This window comes from Dryobates pubescens, chromosome 11 (assembly GCF_014839835.1).
Source record: "Dryobates pubescens isolate bDryPub1 chromosome 11, bDryPub1.pri, whole genome shotgun sequence".
In the NCBI taxonomy this organism is placed as follows: Eukaryota; Metazoa; Chordata; class Aves; order Piciformes; family Picidae; genus Dryobates; species Dryobates pubescens.
In genome coordinates, this window is record NC_071622.1 from 33,923,576 (window position 1) to 33,943,941 (window position 20,366).

General features: G+C 49.7%; 1 protein-coding gene across 3 annotated transcripts in view; it reads left to right on the plus strand.

The window, feature by feature from the left end:
* Positions 1 to 4,958: 4,958 nt before the first annotated feature.
* Positions 4,959 to 20,366, plus strand: part of RAB3B (RAB3B, member RAS oncogene family) — an 87,354-nt gene continuing 71,946 nt past the window's right edge. Inside the window, exon 1 of one of the 3 annotated variants that reach the window (XM_054165113.1) lies at positions 4,959 to 5,052. Coding sequence is in view for 1 of the 3 variants with exons in the window: in XM_054165112.1 (XP_054021087.1) it covers positions 15,986 to 16,006 (21 nt within the window). In the remaining 2 variants the exon portion in view is untranslated. Of the gene's footprint in view, positions 5,053 to 7,322; positions 7,380 to 15,935; positions 16,007 to 20,366 lie in introns of those variants that run through there. The other 2 variants (XM_054165114.1, XM_054165112.1) reach the window with 2 other exon arrangements.

A 20,366-nucleotide genomic window follows, 5' to 3' on the forward strand; every position in this document is an offset into this window, starting at 1 on the left:
TAGCCATCTGGCTGCTTGGGAGCAGAAGTTGCTTTGTGCACCTGGAGCCGAATAGGCTTTAAGGAAGTGTCAGCCAGAGACTCAGGAAGCTTATCCCTTGCCATGTTCAGCAGCAGGAAACAAAAGCACAACAACCAAGAATGCCAGCACAGCTAAAGGGGCCTGGCTGTCATCCTGGCAGGCTGAGTTTAGGAATCTTCTACTTCAAATGCACTTTTGTCCCCGTGGCTGCTTGTCTGCCATCCTGTCCAGCCTGCATCAAACTGCTAATGAGCTTCAGTCATTGTCCTCACAGCTTGTGTAATGAATAGCTTTGAAGTGAGGTGTTTGTAAACCCCTAGGAGTGCAAGGCCATTGCTCCTTAGAGGTGATGAAACTCACCTTTGGCCAGAGGAAAGGCATTTGAATTTGCATCATGCTGTGATGTTTATTTGCAGCTCACCCAGTATTGTGCCTGACTGGGTTTGGCCAACCAGAGGACCACTCCAGGGCTATTCCTTGACAGCTGTGGCTATAGGTAGATCAAAACCTGAGACCTGAGAATGGAGATTCAGCAAGGAATAAAAGTGGGATTACACTGAGCAGTGGGGAAACAAAGGGCACTTTGTTGCAAGTTCCTGCTCATCTCAAAGCCAAAGGGTAAAGCTTATCTAAAAGGTTGCACCACACTTGCAGACAGCTGTGTAAGTTGTCTTTGGGACTAACTGGACAGGGGAGCTTGCTGCCTGGAGGAACCAGGAAATAATCATGAAGGTCTGTCAGAATGGGGAAAGTCACTTTTGTCTCAAAACTATTATGGCATGTTAACTCATTCCCCCTTGCTGCCTCCAAGAAAGCTGCTGATTTGTAAGTTAAATAAACTCAGTTTGCTTTCCCTGTCAAAGTTTGTCTAGTGAAAGGAGTGGCTGCAGGCTGCAGTTCCCAGGCCTGCCATTGTCCCAGAAGCACCACTCCTACAGGAGGTCCTGATTCACTGCCAGCCTGGTGCCACCACGTCAGCATGCCCCAAGGAGGAGGAATGTCCACTGACAGCTTCCAGCCAGCTGCTGTGGCTTCACACAGGCAGTGGGGACAGGGACCAAGACTTTAGTGATCCTCTCCAGGCTGTGACAAATATCATGGCACAACTTTGTAATTGCACTAGGTTCCTTCACTTGGGGACCAAAAAGAAGAAAGACCTCAAGCTCTTCTCTGTTCATGAGTATGCTGGAAGCAGGGACTGGCTGACCTGTGCTTACCAGCATTCCAAGGTCTGACTCAGAACAGCCTGAGAGGCTGTTACACACCACCCTGTGCTGGCACTCGTCCCAGGACAGGGCAGAATGGCCCTTCAGGGAAGGTGCAGGGAGCAGGCAGGGTACGTCCCGGGGCACAGAATCATGGAGCTGGTGGGCGCTGTAACAACAACGCAGTGTTTCTGAGCTGCTCCCAAGTTTTGCTTTCCTCTGACCAGCACATGTGTGCACTCCTCCATTTCCCATGTCCCTGCCACAATGTGGGAGATGAAGGAGTGACAAGTTCCTAGAGCTCCTTCCTTCTCAGAAGGCCATGATCCATTGCTGCCCTTCCAAGCCAGGATAAGGGAACCAAGACCCACTGGAGCGGCAGGAGGAGCCAGGGCAGGGCTGCAAAGGCAGGGCAGTCTGGACTGAATCTGGCTGTGAGTGTAACTAACTAGCTGCTGATGGGATTGTTTGTTGGTATATACTAATTTTTGGACCATTTTGCACATGCACAGCCTGGGGCTGGTAGATGTGCTGCAGAAATGTTAAGTGATAAGGGCTGCAGGTGTTCTTTCTCACTTTGTGAGTGTGTTTCAGGACACAACAGAAGATGCTGTGCATAAAAGAAGCTGTGCAGTGCTGTGCATTGGCAGTGCAGTGAAATTTGGATGTCACTTGAATGTGAGCAGTTTTCAAAATCCCATTTGTCAGGATTTGGTGCATTAGCCTTGTTGGAGAGAGTGAAATCCATACACATCTCAGACACAGCATGGGGCCTATGTGCTGTTTGTTCCACAGTGAAGATGCTCCTGGGTGAGTGATACCTATTCAAATGAGGAGGATTTTGTTTTCTCCTTGTGGATGGCATGTTTTCATCTAGCTGCCCTGGACAACAGCTGGTAATGAGCTGAAACCACTGCTCTGTGCTCAAGCTGTGCTTCTTTGGGATACAGTTTTGCCTGGGTAAGCCCAAGGCCTAGCAGGAGCTTAGCCATTGGGTCTTTCAGACTCAGGGTTTTCAGTACTATTATTACAGGACCTACAAGAAAGCTGGTGAGGGACTTTTTAGGGTGTCAGGTAATTACAGGACTAGGGGGAATGGACAAAAAAGTAGAAATAGGTAGATTCAGATTGGATGGTAGGAAGATGTGGTAGAAGCCTCATCCCTGGAGGTTTCTAAGGCCAGGCTGCATGTGGCTTTGAACAACCTGCTGTAGTGTGAGGTGTCCCTGCCCATGTCAGCGGGGTTGGAACTAGATGATCCTTGAGGTCCCTTCCAACCCTAACAATTCTATGATTCTGTGATTGCACATATCAGACCATCACCCTTGATTTAAGAGCTTTGGTGTTGCTCCTGGTATAGTAATAGACACTGAATAAATTTCTGCTTTTAGAAAAGAAGGATCTGAAAAGAGTAAAATGGTTTCCTTAGATCAGCTGCACTCTGAGGATACAGTAACTTGAACTGGAAGCGTTGGGAGAGTAGAAGAGTGTGCCTGTTGTGCTTGCATGGCTGCTGGGAGAGAGGGAGATACAGCCACATGTTGGAAAAAAGGCAGAGCCTAACATCTGCACATCCCTTCCACCTCCCCAAGCTGGTGGGAGTTCTCTCTGTTCCCTCATTTGCCCATCTGCAAATCTGAAATACAGACCTCCCTCACTGGGAGTTGTGTAAGCAGCTCAGGGCTGAAGGGAAGTGCACAGAGAGAGCTCACAACACTCACTTCATCAATTAAAGAAACGTGGCTAAGCAAAGTGATAGACAGAATCTCTGCAAATTCCCCTGCCTCCTAATTACCTGCCTGCATCCCTTCTCCTTTTGGTCAGCCCTGACTAAGAAAGGGCTTGCATATAAGCACTGGCATTTCAGGGAATGACATGGCATCTGCCAAAGCCTCTGGAAACCAGGCTCAAAAGTGGCTCTGCGCTTTTGGCTGCACCGTGGCATGTTAAATCAGGTGATCACCGAGCAGGTACCCAAGTAAACATCAATCATAACCTGCCCTTTCCATCAGAGCTGTGAGAATCTGCCCAGCAATACTTGGTGCTTTATAGAGCTGTTGGCTTGCAGTGGTTTTCTCGATTGAGCGTCAGACAGCAGACAGTGAAAAACATTATCAGTGTCACCACAGACACTGTGCTGGGGAGAAGGCAAGTCAGGCTTTGGAAAAGGCAGAAATCACATTTCCTGGAGCAATGAGAAGATTGCAAGGAGCAATGAGAAGATTGAGGGGGTCAAGCCTGTCAGGCTGCCTTTGAAATAACTGTTGTAATAAGCCTGGGATTTTGTCATGCTATTGATTATTGCAGGTTGGTTACACAAGGCTGATACCTTGCTTAGGGCTCAAATCAGGGCCTGGCTTATGTAGCAGTGTCTTTAGTTGCAGTCTTGATGGCAAATAAACTTGGTCATTCTAGATGAGGGTAGGAAATCACTTGGGGGCTGGGCAGAGCTGTCCCCCAGGCCACATGACAGATAGCTCTGGCTTGAATAAAAGGAGAAGATGGATGACATCTCTGATCTGCAGTGAGGTGTTCCTTGAAACTCCTCTGCATCTCTCTGTGGTTGCTCCTAAAATGTGGACGTTGTCTAGGCACAGGTATACAGCACTGCCACGCTCCCTGGATTTCTACATCTCATGGTACTGTTAACTAGTCAGCTACCGCAGGCTAAATGTAGCAATAAAAGCAGTTTACAGAGTCCTTAGAGTGCTTAAAGCTTGTCCAAGGGCTGGTTGACCTGCAAGCCAGTCCAAAGATGGTTCCTGAACATCACCAGATGTGCAGAAATTGTACAAGTAGACAAAGCCATCTCCGTCCTGCCTTGGCAATGTCCGAGTCGAGTCAAAGTGCTGCACATCAGACACACCAAAGGCACACCACAATGAGAATGGGTAGGAGGGGAATGGTGCTCCTCAGAGGTGATCCCTGGAGGCTGTTCAGCCAGTCAGTGAGATATGACAGGCATGCTACACACTCCAGTGTCTCAGCTGGCTCCTACTCCAGCCTCCCCTTGCAAGGAGACAGTCTCTCCTGAGGCTGAATGAGAACCTTGTCTGTGAAGCTCGGCGCTTGCCCAGCCCCCAGCAGTGATAAAACTGCGTTGCCACCTTGTCTGGCTGTGGGGGAAGCACCTTTCAGTTAGGTTAGTGACTTTCCACACCCATGATTTTAGTTACTTTCCCAGGCAATCATCTCTAATGGTTTTGGTTTCCCAGCAAGGAACAGGCCACAGTCAGGTCTCTGGTTTTGAACTTGAGGTCCGTTTGTAGGATTTGAAAGCCAAGAAAGTCTGCCACAGCCTCTCCATCAGACTTCCTTCAGGCAAGCAACTTGATCACAGCTACTACCTCACTTGCCTGCTCTTCTTAGCAGCCTCTGCTGTAGTTCCTGATGCCACAGACATCGTCACCAGGCATCAGGAGCAACAGTTCTCAATTCCAGACCGTGTAGAGAGTGCAAGAACAAGCTAGGCTCGCACCTGGACATCGTTCGCTGCCAAAGGGGCTCCAGGAACGCCAAAGGTATTTCCAGTCCCGGGAGCGGAGCGCGGGGTAGGGGCAGAGGGCGAACACCTGCACGGTGTCCCCACAGGGTTCGTGCGGCCAACGGAGTGATTCCGCGCACGGCCGGGACACCCCTCAGCCCCGACCGAGGTTCCCGCGCTCCCGCCACCGGCCACCGCGCCCAGTCGCGGCTCCGCCCCCGGGGCCGCCCCAGGTGCCGGCGGGGGGGCGGCTCCCGCCACGCGAGCAGCTGTCGCGGGACCCACACGGCTCGGCTCGGCTCGGCTCGGCTCAGCTTCGCTTCTCCCGCTCCTCTGCCTCAGGTAAGAGCCGCGGGGGGTTTCCTCCCGTGAGGTGCGCGCCGTCGGGGCGCAGTCTTCCCCTTCCAAAGTAACGGTGAAGGGGGGCCGGCCAGCGGGACGTCGCCAATTCCTCAGGCTACTGCTGTGGGGTGGGAACCGCACCTCGCCTCACCGACCCCTCCGGGGGCCTCAACGCTCTTCCCGCCCTCCTCGGCTCCTGGTGTCAGGGGCTGTGGCCGGGCTCCGTGGGACGGCGGGAGGTCAGAGCCCCCGCGGGGCGGGCGTGAGCTGCAGTGCCGGCGGCGGGATGAGCGTGGTGTGAGAGACAGAACCTCCGGAGCGGCGAGGAGCGGGACGTACTGGCACTGAGCTCTCCGAACCAAACATCGGTCGGTGGCGAGAGGCGATCCGGTAACGTTTTGCCTTGAAAACACCCCGGGCGGGGCGGAGGAGGGGAGGCTGCAGAGCGGGGCCTTGCCGGCTGTTTCCCGGCTGGTGCGTAACCTTTGCCGGTTCCCGGCGCCCTGGGCGGTTGCTTTCTGCTCAGGTAGTTGCAGCAATTAAAACAAAAAAAACCCAAAACACCACTGTTGAGCAGCAGAACAGGCTGCCGGGGAACGCAGGGCTTCGGGTTTGATGCCGCTCTTCGAAGGGAGCGGACGCCGGCTGCTGCCGGACGCTGGCTGCTGCAGAACGCCCACCCGCGGGTTTGCTTCTCGCCGGGCAGGTGAAGAGTGGACGTACAGGCTGTGAGTGCATCCACGCTGCCCTACAGCCCGTTGCACAAAGCCCAACGGATCAGTCGCTCTCATTTAATTCACCAGAAGTATAAACTCTTGGTGTCACCGGTGCACGTACAGGTGGCCTTTATGTCGTACGTTCTTGAGGCGGGGCGTTGGTGTTGCTCTGGTGTTTCTCCCCAGTGCTTGCCAGCAGCAAGGCAGCGTCGCCTGGTGCACAGAGTGGCGTAGGGCAGTATTATAGAATCATAGAATTGTTAGGGTTGGCAGGGACCTCAAGGATCATCCAGTTCCAACCCCCCTGCCATGGGCAGGGACACCTCACACTAGATCAGGTTGCTCAGAGTCATATCCAGCCTGGACTTAAAAACCTCCGGGGATGAGGCTTCTACCACCTCCCTGGGCAACCTGTCTCACCACCCTCATAGGGAAGAACTTCTTCCAAACATCCAAGCTGAATCTACCCTCCTCCAGCGTGGGTCCATTCCCTCACTACCTGACACCCTAAAAAGTCCCTCCCCAGCTTTCTTGTAGCCCCCTTCAGATACTGGAAGGCCACAATAAGGTCTCCTCAGAGCCTTCTCTTCTCCAGAGTGAAGAACCCCAACTCTCTCAATCTGTCCTCACAGCAGAGGAGTTCCAGCCCTCTGCTCATCCTTGTGGCCCTTCTCTGGACATGTTCCAGCACGTCCATGGCCTTCCTGTAATAGGGGCTCCAGAACTGGACACAGTGTTCCAGGTGGGGTCTCACCAGAGTGGAGTAGAGGGGGAGAATCACCACCCTCGACCTGCTGGCCACACTTTTCTTGATGCAGCCCAGGATCTGGTTGGCTCTCTGGGCTGCAAGTGCACACTGGTTATTGCTAACCCCAGCATGAGCCTTTCTACCTTTGTGCTCCCACCGTTCTGCTTCCTTGCTGTCCTCTCCTTACAGCCTGAGCAGTGTGTGTTTGTGCAGTGCATCAGGTTGATCTGACCTAAATTAAGGCTAACCTCATGGGAGAGAAAAAAAAAAAGAAAAAGAAAAAAGAGGGGGTTTAATTTTAACCTGTGTTTTCCCTTTGCCTGAAGCACTATAAGACCGTGGGCTCTGAAGTTTAATTCCTGTTTCTATGCCTTTTCTTGATGGCAAACCTGGTTTCAGCCTCTCCCGTTTTGGCCTTCATCGCTTACCCAGCGCTACACAATCAGTTGTGCTAATAACAGTTTGTGGGGCTTTATGGTAGCCCAGATTAGCTCTAGGTTCAAATAATCCCCCTCTCTTAAATGTTGTTTGTTAAGCATACCAAGGTCAAGGGAATATTTGATTAGAGTGGCTACAAGATTGAACCCAGGTGCTGCCATACACAGGTGTACACTTAAAACATGTTTATTTCCTGTTACTTGTGTTTGCTGTCCTGGAAATGCTTCCACAGGCATTTACTGGGACCTTGGTGTGATCACTGCCTTCAGGACTGCTTCATCAGGACAATTTGTAGTATAAGTCAGGGTAGAGGCAAATAGACCAATCTTCAAATTGCTCTTCCTTTGCAGCCTTGACAAAACTGTGCTGCCCTCTGTGTGGACCCAGTCCGCTTTTGAGTAACAAATTGTGAAGACTTACTCCCTGTAAGTTCTCCCAGCAGTAGTTCTTGTTGCCTCTAGGTGTAGCAAAGCAGTGCATGTAGTGTTCATTAGCGTGCTAGCTGTCCTTGTTCTGCAATAGCCATGTTAGCTGGCTTGCATGTGCTTCAGAGAGTTTATCCTGTTCTAATTTTCACATGATGCAGCTGCAGATCCCAGTGGGCAGGTCACAGCGTCACATTTCAGGGTGCTGCATTGCCCTGGCTGGTGGCAGTGCCAGGGAAGGGCACTCACATCCCCTTGAGTCTCCCCAGTAAGTCCATGTCTGTGCTCTCTAGGTAGTTTTATGTGGGACAGTCCTCAATGGCTAAGGATTGAGAAATGTCTTGACCTGGTCATCTTGGGTATGCTTCTTGCTGTAAAAACATATAGAATAGAATTAACCAGGTTGGAAGAGACCTTTGAGATCATCGAGTCCAACCTATCATCCAACACCATCTAATCAACTAAACCATGGCACCAAGCACCCTATCAAGTCTCTTCCTAAACACCTCCAGTGAGGGTGACTCCACCACCTCCCTGGGCAGCCCATTCCAATGGCAAATCCTGCAGCCTTTAGTTGAGCTGTTGTGAATGTGTGCTTAGCTTAGTGCAGCGTGGTACTGTTTGATCTTTGACGTGAGCAATCAGACCTGTGTTTGGAAGTGTTAGCTCATTAAAACATGGGAATTGCAAAGGTGCTTGTTTCTAATCCTGGTTAACAGGTGGCTGACTTTGCAGTACGAACATCATGGAGTACACCGTAACACAGAGAAATGAAATGGCTTGTTCATCACAGGATTTCTGCTTGGAGGAGGAGTCAAAAAAGGCAGCAAATTAAACAACTTTCTGTGCTTCAGAGGCATCCTGAGCTGGCCCCGTTTCCATGTGGTTCTGGTTTACAGGTGGTTACTACATGACGATACCAGTCTCCAGTCACCTCATGTGGTCAGCACAGCAGCTTGCTTTTACCTATAAATGAAAGGTTTTAGAGCTGGTGATGCAGAAAAATCTGTAGCTCTATCTCCTGTGCACTGGTGGAAGGGTGTGCACAACAATCTGCTTGTGGCCTGACAAGCTCTAGGTAGTGATTTCCACCCAGAGTACCTGAACTTGCCTTACCTTCCTCCACCATGGGAGGACATGGTCACAGCTGTCTCCATGAAGGACTGTATCCCAGCACAGAGTCTTCCAGCTGGGGAAGGACCAGCAGGGAGTTACAGCTGGCTGGTAGCAGAGTGCTTGCCGATTGTCTGGTGTGCTGCTTGCAGTGCTTTTATATCACTGCTACTTCAGTGTGCTCAGCAGTGAGATGCTCAGAAGCATTTCACTCTTGCCAGTTTGTTCTCAGAGGACCTGAGAACATCCAGGGATGGGGATTCTAGCACCTCCTTGGGCAGCCTGTTCCAGTGTCTCACCACCCTCATGAGGAAGAACTTCTTCCTGACATCTGTTGTAAATCATGTTCTCCCCAGCTGCAGGGCTGGGAGCCTGTGAGAAGGGCACTGAGATCTGTTACCCTAGCCATGGCTGCAGCAGCCAGGAGCAAGATCTTTTAGTGACAGGACATTTTGGAAGAGCAACCAGCCTCTGCGCCTTGCACTGTTCTCTGGAGACAGAGCTGGCTTCAGGGTCAGCCTCACATAGTGGTTCTGTAGGTCTGGAAATAAGGTGGCTCCTGCTGGGCCTTCCCAAACTTAGTGGGGTGTTGTGGGGACTGTGGAAATCCCTGCATCCGCTCTTTAGGCATGAGGAGGATGTGAATCTCCTGTTCCATGCATCCTCCGGAAGTGAGCTGAGCTGGGCTCGGGCAGCGGCTCCCTTGGAAAGGGGACATCTCTGCACTCTTAAATGTTTATATCTTTGTACTAGTAAATGTTTCTCTCTGTGTCTCCTGGAGAAACCTTTGGCAGCAGGTGTGGAGCTGTGTGAGGTGAAAGAGCCACAACGAAAGCACTCGCAGGAGAGAGGGAAAACACAGAGGCTTTGATTTATTACAAAGAGGATATGGATGTGCTGGAAGGTGTCCAGAGAAGGGCCAGGAGGACGAGCAGAGGGCTAGAGCTCCTCTGAGGACAGTCTGAGACAGTTGGGGTTGTTCAGTCTGGAGAAGAGAAGGCTCTGAGGAGACCTTATTGTGGCCTTCCAGTATCTGAAGGGGACTACTACAAGAAAGCTGGGGAGGGACTTTTTAGGGTGTCAAGGAGTGACAGGACTGGGGGGAATGGGAAAAAACTAGAAATGGGTAGATTCAGACTGGATGTCAGGAAGAAGTTCTTCCCCATGAGGGTGGTGAGAGATTGGCACAGGTTGCCCAGGGAGGTGGTGGAAGCCTCATCCCTGGAGGTTTTTCAGGCCAGGCTGGATGTGGGTCTGAGCAGCCTTATCTAGTGTGAGGTGTCCCTGCCAAGGGGGTTGGAACTGGATGGTCCTTGAGGTCCCTTCTCATTTGAAAATGAGAGTGACTAACACCTTCTTCCTGAGAGTTTTTTTTGGTGGCTCTAGGATGGACTTTAAGGATATGGAACATTATGCAGGAAGTGGGAGAGGCCTGGCTCCAGACAGACATTGGCTTGAGGAAATCTTTCTAATAGCAGTCTCAGCCTGCTGCCTGGCAAAGTGTAGCTGTGAAGTGGAGAATTGATGGGAAAGGGGAGACAGCCACAGGTTCCTGACTTCTATTCTACACCCAGAAAATTCTTAGAAGACTTTTTAAAGTCTGTGTTCCTGAATCTGAATGGATAATAGTCAATAACCAGAGTTCAGAGGCTTTTATCCTTCAGTTGTCATGCATATATTGAACTCATTTGTAGCATATGAATTCCAGACCAGATCCACTACAAACATCTTCTTACAAAGACTTCTGGACTCCTTAGTAAATCAATTCAATGTTAATCAATCCAGGGAGACCTTATAGCAGCCTTTCCAGTATTTGAAGTGGACCTACAGGAGAGCTGAGGAGGGACTTTATAGAAAGGCATGGAGCACTAAGACAAGGGCAATGCCTTCAGACTGGAAGAAGCTCAGTTTAGATTATCAAGGAAAGTGTGCTCTTGTGGCCAAGAAGGCCAGTGGTTAGAAGGGCTGTGGTTAGTAGGTTGAGAGAGGATCTCCTTTCCCTCTACTCTGCCCTGGTGAGGCCATGTGGAGTACTGTGTCCAGTTCTGGGCCACTCAGTTCAAGAATGACCTTAGGGAACTGCTTGAGAGAGTCCAGCACAGAGTCACAGAAATGATAAGGAAGTGGAACATCTTCCTTATGAGGAGAGACTGAGAGAGCTGAGGCTCTTCAGCTTGGAGAGGAGGAGACTGAGAGGTGACCTCATTCATGTTGATAAAGGTGTGCAGGGTGAGTGCCAAGAGGATGGAGCCAGGCTCTGCTGGGTGATGCCCAATGACAGCACAAGGGGCAATGGTGCAAGCTGAGGCAGAGGAAGTTCCATGGAAACAGGAGGAAAAAATGTTTTCCCTGTGAGGGTGACAGAAGACTGGAACAGGCTACTCAGGGGGGTTGTGGAGTCTCCCTCTCTGGAGATAATCAAAACCTGCCTGGATGTGTTCCTGTGATCTGCTGGAGGTAATTCTGCTCTGGCAGGGGGTTGGACTGGATGAGCTTTTGAGGTCCCTTCCAGCCCCTGACATTCTGTGATTCTGTGAGACATTCCAAGGGAAGTCTCAGTTGGTATAGTAGTAAGGCAGTTAAGCTTTGAAAGGGTTAAACAGGTTGCTTGCATCCTGACAGCTTGGATTGAATGCTTTTTCAGAACAGATGTTTTGTGATTACATATGGTCTTCTGTGCCTCAGAACGTTTTGCTGCTGTCCTTGCCTTGCTCACTAAGATTCACTTTCCCAGTGTTACCTTCTGCATGGTGGTCATCTGTATCCTGGGTTTAAATGTCTGGCTGCATTGTGAGCAGTTAATGAGGTAGTGCTGTAGGTGGAATTTGGGAGTTCTCAGAGTGCTTGTCTCTAGTAAGCATGGACTGGAACTGTGTCATAAGTTTTGGGTCAAATGAATGTAAACAGGCTGTCCAGGGGGCGTAGTGGATTCTCCCTCTTTGGAGATATTCAAAACCCACCTGGATACCTTCCTCAGTGACCTGGTATAGGTGATCCTGCTCTAGGAGAGGGGTTGGACTGGATAATCTTTCAAGGTCCCTTTCAGCCCCTGTCATTCTGTGATTATCCCCTGTGAGGCTGGAGAGGCACTGAAACAGGTTTCCCAGAGAACCTGTGGAGGCTCTAAGCCTGGAAGTATTCAAAGCCAGGTTGGATGGACTCTTGGGCAACCTGGTCTAGGAATAGGTGTCCTTGCCCATGTCAGGGAGGTTGGAATTAGGTGGCCTTTAAGGTCCCTGTCAACCCAAGCCACGCTATGAATTTTAGTTTTTGCTTTCAGACTTTGGGGTTCACATTTCATAGAATCATAGAATCAACAAGGTTGGAAAAGACCTCAAAGATCATCAAGTCCAACCTGTCACCCAGTACCTCATGACTACTAGACCATGGCACCAAGTGCCACGTCCAGTCCCCTCTTGAACACCTCCAGGGATGGTGACTCCACCACCTCCCTGGGCAGCACATTCCAATAGCTAACAGCTCTCTCTGCGAAGAACTTTCTCCACACCTTGAGCCTAAACTTCCCCTGGCACAGATTGAGACTGTGTCCTCTTGTTCTGGTGCTGGTTGCCTGGGAGAAGAGACTAAACCCCTCCTGGCTACAACCTCCTTTCAGGTAGTTGTAGACAGCAATAAGATCTCCCCTGAGACTCCCCTGAGCCTGTAAAAGTAAACCCCAGAAACGTAATTTGATTTGTTTAAACAAATGAGTTTTGTTCTAGATTTGTCAATGAAGTTATGTGGACAGTGTTGAAGTGAAAGCCAGAGGCTGTCACTGGGAGCAGCTGTTGCAGAGGGCAGGGTTGTGAGAACAGAAGGCAGTGTCACTGGTACTGCAGAACATGTCACACGTGGGGCAAGAGCAAGGTGCTGGTGTGTGGCGAAGTGAGGTTGATTGTCACAGAATCACAGAACCATTCAGGTTAGAAAAGACCCTCAGGATCACCAAGTCCAACCCAGAGCCCTACTCTGCAAGGTTCACCCCTAAACCAGATCCACAAGCACCACATCCAAACCACCCTTAAACACATCCAGGCTTGGTGACTCCACCACCTCCCTGGGCAGCACATTCCAATGCCTGACCACTCTTGCTGGGAGAAAATTCTCCCTAATGATCAGTCTAAACCTCCCCAGTCGCTGCTTGAGGCCATTCCCTCTTGTTCTATCACTAATTACCTGTGAGAAGAGACCAGCACCAGCCTCTCCACAAGGTCCTTTCAGGTAGTTGTAGAGAGCCAGGAGGTCTCCCCTCAGCCTCCTCTTTTTCAAACTAACCATCCCCAGCTCCTTCAATTGCTCTTCATCAGATTTATTCTCCAGGCCCTTCCTCACTGTGGTGGGTTGAAAATTCCCCCCAACCTTCAGTTTGCCAGACCAGCTCAGTTGGAAGCAAATGAAAGCTGTATTTACAAGCTATAATGGAATGCAATGAATATGTACAAAATATATGGGATTTACAATATTTACAGGTATTTGCAATTTATAAACAGCACAAGAATCCCCCTGGCCAAAAAACAAGGGGACTGCTAATAGCTTCCCACTCCCTGCCAACCTCCTTACCCTGCTGGACACCAAAGAGACGAGAGAAAAAAGCAGAGGGTTGTTAGCACTTAGGCAAAACAATGCTGCCAAGGTCAAGCAGAAGCCAGCAGAGCACAAAGTTGGTATCTCCTGCAGCGAAGAAGCCAAAAGAGAGAAAGTTTACCAAACTAATTATGGTATTTATCTCTCCAATGGGATTGTTTAGAACTATCATTATATTCCTTGTTATGCCCAATGGTGACTTATTTACATTCTACCCCTTTCTGTTCAAGATCTGTGGAAAATTTTAAAGGTACAGCCTGAAACTACCACACCCAGCTTCCTTGCCCTCCTCTGCACTGGCTCCAGCACCTCCACATCTCTCTTGGATTGAGGTGCCCACAACTGGACACAATACTCGAGGTGTGGCCTGTCCAGAGCTGAGCACAAGGGGACAATCCCCTCCCTGCTCCTGCTGGACACAGCATTTCTAATCCCAGCCAGCATGTCATTGGCTTTCCTGGCCACCTGGGCACACTGCTGGCTCCTATTCAGTTGTCAATTGTGTGAACTGTGAGAAAGGATTTGGCCTTGTAAGCCCTACGAGGAGAGGCTGAAGGAGCTGGGGTTGCTTAGCCTGGAGAAGAGGAGACTCAGGGGTGACCTTATTACTCTCTACAACTACCTGAAGGGAGGTTGTAGACAGACGGATGTTGGTCTCTTCTCCCAGGCAAGCAGTACCAGAACAAGAGGACACAGTCTCAGGCTGCGCCAGGGGAGATTCAGGCTGGATGTTAGAAAAAAGTTCTATACAGAAAGAGTGATTGCACATTGGAATGGGCTGCCTGGGGAGGTGGTGGAGTCGCCATCACTGGAGGTTTTTAGGAGAAGACTTGACAGGGTGCTTGGTGCTGTGGGTTAGTTGCTTGGGCGGTGTTGGATTGGTTGATGGGTTGGACGCGATGATCTTGAAGGTCTCTTCCAACCTGGTTTATTCTATGTATTCTAATCTGGAAATTCTGACCTGCAGTAGGTGGCTGTAGCTTGTCATCTGTTGGTGAGGGGCTTGGAGCACAAGCCCTATGAGGAGAGATTGAGGGAGCTGGGGTTGCTTAGTCTGGAGAAGAGGAGACTCAGGGGTGACCTTATTGCTCTCTACAACTACCTGAAGGAGGGTTGTAGTGAGGCAGAGGTTGGTCTCTTCTCCCAGGCAACCAGTACCAGAACAAGAGGGCACAGTCTCAGGCTGCATCAGGGGAGGTTTAGGCTGGAGGTTAGGAGGAAGTTTTACACAGAGAGAGTGATTGCCCACTGGAATGGGCTGCCTGAGGAGGTGGTGGGGTCGCCGTCGTTGGGGGTGTTCAGGGCGAGGCTTGACAGGATGCTTGGTTCCATGGTTTAGTTGATTGGGTAGTGTTGGATGATAGGTTGGACATGATGATCTTGAAGGTCTCTTCCAACCTGGTCTGGTCTATTCTATTCTATTCTATTCTATTCTATTCTATTCTATTCTATTCTATAATATTCTATTCTATTCTACATAAGGGCTGAGTCTGGCCATGTGTTTTGGCAGTCTCCAGAAGGCAAAATAATGGGTGTCAAGATGACAAACTGACTTTTCCTTGCTTCCTGGAGAGGAGACAAGAGTTGGCCTTTCAATTGTGTTGGCCAAGAAAAAGAGGGCTAAATATTGTTCTGATTTTCTGCTGTAAGTCTGGAATAACCTTACTTTGGGGCAGTCACTTTTGTGTAGATGTGCTGTAAGTTGCCGTGGTTTCCATGTCCTGTGGCAGTTTGTCTTTGCAGCACAGCAGACTTTGACCCAGGCTTTGTGCACATCACCAGTGTACACAGATGCAGTGCAGCTGCTCCTTGCTTCTGTTTGCTTTGCTGCTGTTCTGCATGACAGGTGTGCAGTGATTCCTGCCTGAGGTTTTGCATCCACCTGTAGGATTTACCTGGAACTTTTATGTTAATCTATCTTCAATAAACTTTAAACTGATGGCTGCAAATACCTGGTGTTACCTTAGGGCAATGTGGCTGGAAGGCTGTCTGGCAGAAAGGGACCTGAGGGTTCTAATAGACAAGCAGCTGAATATGAGCCAGCAGTGTGCCCAGGTGGCCGAGAAAGCCAATGGCATCCTGGCTGGGATTAGAAATGCTGTGTCCAGCAGGAGCAGGGAGGAGATTGTCCCCTTGTACTCAGCTCTGGGGAGGTCACACCTTGAGTGTTGTGTCCAGTTTTGGGCACCCCAATCCAAGAGGGATGTGGAGGTGCTGGAGCCAGTGCAGAGGAGGGCAAGGAAGCTGGGGAAGGGCCTGGAGAATAAATCTGATGAAGAGCAACTGAAGGAGCTGGGGATGGTTAGTTTGTAAAAGAGGAGGCTAAGGGGAGATCTCATGGCTCTCTACAACTACCTGAAAGGAGATTGTGGAGAGGTTGGTGCTGGTCTCTTCTCACAGGTAATTAGTGATAGAACAAGAGGGAACAGCCTCCAGCTGTGACTGGGTAGGTTTAGACTGGACATGAGGAAAAAATTTTGCCCAGCAAGAGTGGTCAGACATTGGAATGTGCTGCCCAGGGAGGTGGTGGAGTCCCCAAGCCTGGATGTGTTTAAAGGTGGTTTGGATGTGGTGCTTGTGGATCTGGTTTAGGGGTGAACCTTGTAGAGTAGGGTTCTGGGTTGGGCTTGGTGATCCTGAGGGTCTTTTCCAACCTGGATGTTTCTGTGATTCTGTAATATCTGTCACTAGCTCAAGCAGTGGCTTTCCCCTTTGCCTGCAGTGAAGGTCAGGCCCGCACCCAGCATGGTGCTTGCAGCCATCCCTGCCTACCTGCTAGCCTCTGTCATCCTTTTCTCCTTGTCCCTCTGTATCACAAACATTGTAATCCTTCTGCTTCTGCATCGCAGGTTCAGCACTGTGACCACTCTCTTGGTTCCTACACTCACAGCAAAGCCTTCATCTGTCCCATGGATTATAGATCTAAATTGGTAACTATCACTTGCTTGCAATATTTATTAGCAGTTCTGTTACTTGCTCCTGCTGTGTTCTCTGCTTCTGATAAATCTCTCCTGTAGCAGTAGTGGTTTCATGTAAGACTCCTTAAGGTCACAGCCCCCAGCTGCTTTATAGGCTTTATTCTTAGTACAGCATGCATTGGCTGTTTAAGAAATTACTTGTTATGAAGCTGATTCAGGATTTAACTGGATGCCTGAAAAATGAAAGCTTGTGTGTGTTTGTTTTCAGATGACAGAGCACATAAAGGAGTGAGTTTTTATAACAGAAAATGGATGTAGTTGTGTAACTACAGCAGGTTGCTCAGAGTCCCATTCAGCCTGCCCTTAAAAACCTCCTGGGATGCGGCTTCCACCACCTCCCTGGGCAACCTGTTCCAGTGTCTCACCACCCTCATGAGGAAGAACTTCTGATCTGAATCTAACCATTTCTATTTTTTTTCCATTCCCTCCAGTCCTATCACTCCCTGACACCCTAAAAATTACCTCCCCAGCTTTCTTGTAGCCTCCTTCAGATACTGGAAGGCCACAATAAGGTCTCCTTGGAGCTTTCTCTTCTCCAGACTGAAGAATCCCAGCTCTCTCAGTCTGTCTTCATAGTAGAGGTGCTCCAGCCCTCTGATCATAAGGTCTTTGACTTTTAGATGTACAGATGGGCAGTTTCATCCCCACCTTCTCACCTGCCTGGGGAAAGAAATGCGTGGTGGCTCATGTGTGATGATGGAGCAGTTAAACAGGCAAGTTTAACTTGCTGGCTCTAGCTAACACGTGTGGTAGATAACAGTATCACAGTATAACTAAGGTTGGAAGAGACCTTGAGGATCATCAAATCCAACCTGTCACCACAGACCTCATGACTAGACCATGGCACCAAGTGCCACCTCCAGGGATGGTGACTCCACCACCTCCCTGGGCAGCCCATTCCAATGACGAATGACTCGCTCAGTGAAGAACTTTCTCCTCACCTCGAGTCTAAACCTCCCCTGGCACAGCTTGAGACTGTGTCCCCTTGTTCTGGTGCTGGTTGCCTGGGAGAAGAGACCAACCCCTTCCTGGTCACAGGCTCAACCTGATGCAGGATGAAGGTAACAATGGACAGCTGCATATCAAAGAAGAAAACTCAATTAGCAACAAGGGGTGCAAAAATTACAGGGAATTGCTTAGCCTGCTTGATTTGTCCTATATAAGCTGCTTGCTCTGTACCAATAAATGATTCCTGCTTCACCAACAAGGGAGTCTGTGCATGCAGTCTGACAGTTGCTAATGTGGAGACGCCTAAGTTCCCAAGGTAATGAGCAGATCTTTTGTTTCATAGAAGGGTCTGAGCTGGAAGGGACCTCCAATGGTCATCCAGTCCAACCCCCTCTGTAGTCAGCAGGGACATCCTCAACTAGATCAGGTTGCCCAAAGCCTCATTGAGCCTCACCTTGAATATCTCCAGGGAAGGGGCCTCAACCACCTTCCTGGGCAACCTGTTCCAGTGTTCCACCACCTTCATAGCAAAGAGCTTGTTCCTAATTTCCAATCTAGATCTGCTCTACTATAGTGTGAAGCTATTGCCCCTTGTTCTATGACTGCAGACCTTTGCAAACAGTCTCTCTTCATACTGGAAGTCCACAATAAGGCCTCCCTGGAGCCTTCTCTTCTCTAGGCTGAACATCCCCAGCTCTCTCAGCCTGTCCTCATAGCAGAGGTGCTCCAAACCCCTGATCATTTTCATGGCCCTCCTCTGGATCCTCTCCATCAGGTCCATGTCCTTCCTATACTGAGGGCTTCAGACCTGGACACAGTACTCCAAGTGAAGTGTCACCAGAGAAGAGCAAAGTGGAGAATCACCTCTCTGGATCTGCTGGCAATGCTGCTTTTGATGCAGCCCAGACTGTGACTGCCCTTCTGGACTGCAAGCTCACCCTGCCTGCTCATGTCCAGCTTCTCACCCATCAGCACCCCCAAGTCCTTTTCCTCAGGGCTGCTTTCTATCATCTCCTCCCCTGGTCTGTATTGAGAGTGAGGATTGTTCCTGCCCAGATGCAGGGCCCTGCACTTGTTCTTGTTGAACCTCATGAGCTTCACCTGGGCTCACCTCTCCAGCCTGTTCAGGTGCCTCTGGATGCCATTGTGCCCCTCTGGTGTATCAACACACACAGCTTGGTGTCCTTTGCACACAATGCATTCAATCTCACTATGTCATTGATAAAAACATTAAAGAGCACAGGTCCCAGTAGAGACCCCTGAGGGACACCACTGTCACTGCTCTCCATCTGCACTTCAAGCCACTGAGCACCACCCTCTGGATGTGACCATCCAGCCAATTCCTTACCCACTGAACAGTCCACCCAGCCAATACATATCTTTCTAATTTGGCATTTCTTGCCTGAGTGGATGGAGAGCAGCCATCAGTTAGTTTGTAGCCAAATCCATAAGGGCTGGTGACACCTGGAGTCAACCTTAGTTTGTTTTTTTCTGGAAATAACTAGATGGTGAGATACAGCAGGTGGGTTTTGGCCAACACCACCAGCTTCAGACAGCTCTTGTACTGCTTTTCACTGATGTTGGCTGTAGGAAGCAAATACTGCAGAACTAGGGCAGCAGGACTCCCTGGCTGTTTTCCAGTTCATTAATACAGATGTAGCTTCTTCAACTGTGCAGCAATCTTACCTGAGGCTCCCCCATCCCAACTGCTCTTTTGCCTTTACAGCTGGGATAGACAGAATTACAGAATTAACCAGGTTAGAAAAGACCTTCGAGATCATCAGGTCCAACCTCTCACCCAGCACCATCTAATCAACTAAACCATGGCACCAAGTGCCTCATCCAGTCTTAAACACCTCCAGTGATGGTGACTGCACCACCTCCCTGGGCAGCCCATTCCAATGGCCAGTCTCTCTTTCTGTGAAGAATTTCTTCCTAACCTCCAGCCTAAACCTCCCCTGGCTCACTTGAGATTGTGTCCACAGAGACATCTTTGGGGAATGAGTTTCTTCACTTTGGAACATGGTTTAATGGTCATGGCAGTGGCAGTGTTAGGATGATGGCTGGACTTCATGATCTTAGTGTTGTCTTCCAACCACAATTTCTATGATCTATGTTTCAGTGAGCACTGAAAGCTTCAAAGGCTGGTTTCCCAAAGAGGTATCTCACAGGGATGTGCTTTTTTCCCCAACTTCATCAGACAAATAGAAAATAAAGGCAGGAGATACACACCTTGACTGAGGAATGTATTCTTTGGTGGCTAATAAGCTCTGATTAAGATTTTATTGCTTTAGAGCAATTGTAGCATCTTCCTCCTGTGTGGTTTCTCTGTCTAATCTAAGCTAAGCTCACACTGCAGGCTTTTTCCCCAACAGGGAAATAATGAGGGATCTCATAGCTACATAGCTGCCTATTCTCACAAAGCTGGGTGGAAGTGGATGTGTTTGAGAACTTGTTCCAATTGCTGAAGCCTCTGGGGAAAACAGGTTGTCAGTATTGGTGTGCTCTTCGTTACAGAGTTGTGGAGTACCCAGGCAAAGAGCTGAAGACAGAAGGTCTCACAGAAATGTTCTTAAAGGCAACCTGATTGGTACTTTTTTCTTCCTCTGTGTAGTGCATTTCCTGTCCTCCAGCTAAATCTTTCCTGTATAGGTATTTTCTTGAGGATTATTCCAAGGCAGCCAGACCAGAAGCAGTGCCAAGCCTCTCTTTTGCACTCTGCATGCCAGTTGTTTTTGACTTGGTCTTCTGTAACAAAACTCTGGTGAGTCTGTAGAGGCACATGCTTGTAAGCCACCAGAGATTCTGCTGTATTTGGAATCATCCTGAGCAAAGAGCTGTGTACCCAGAGAGCAAGGGGTTCCACTGCCAGCTCAGTGTCCTTTCCTCCCCAAGGAAGGCATAAAACCCTATCAGAGCCATGATGAGTTGTACAGGTGCTGTCCAGCACTGCTGTGTTGTTGCCTTTTCCTTCCACTGCTGGTGCTGAATCTTGGCCAGGTGCAGAGGGCCTGCAGGAGATGTAATTTCATGGACCTTTCTCTCAGTAGCATAGCAACTACCATTGCATCCCACCACTTCGTCCCCTCTGCTTGGCTTCCTCAGCTGTGCTGGATCAGGAGCTGAACCAACTTTCAAAACAGCCCTGAAAAACAGGAGAAGTTGTAGGAGGATTTATTTTTGACTAGGATCTCTCTGTTCTCTGAACCAGGTCTCTGCACAGTCCCCAGGACTGGCACAACTAGGGAGTGCTTGCAGCAGGGGTGGCACACCAGGTGGGGAAGGGGAAGGGAGGTGAGGAGAATTGGGAGAAAGCTCTGCCAGTTCCTGGCTTCACAATTCAAGCACAAATTCAGGGGCAGCC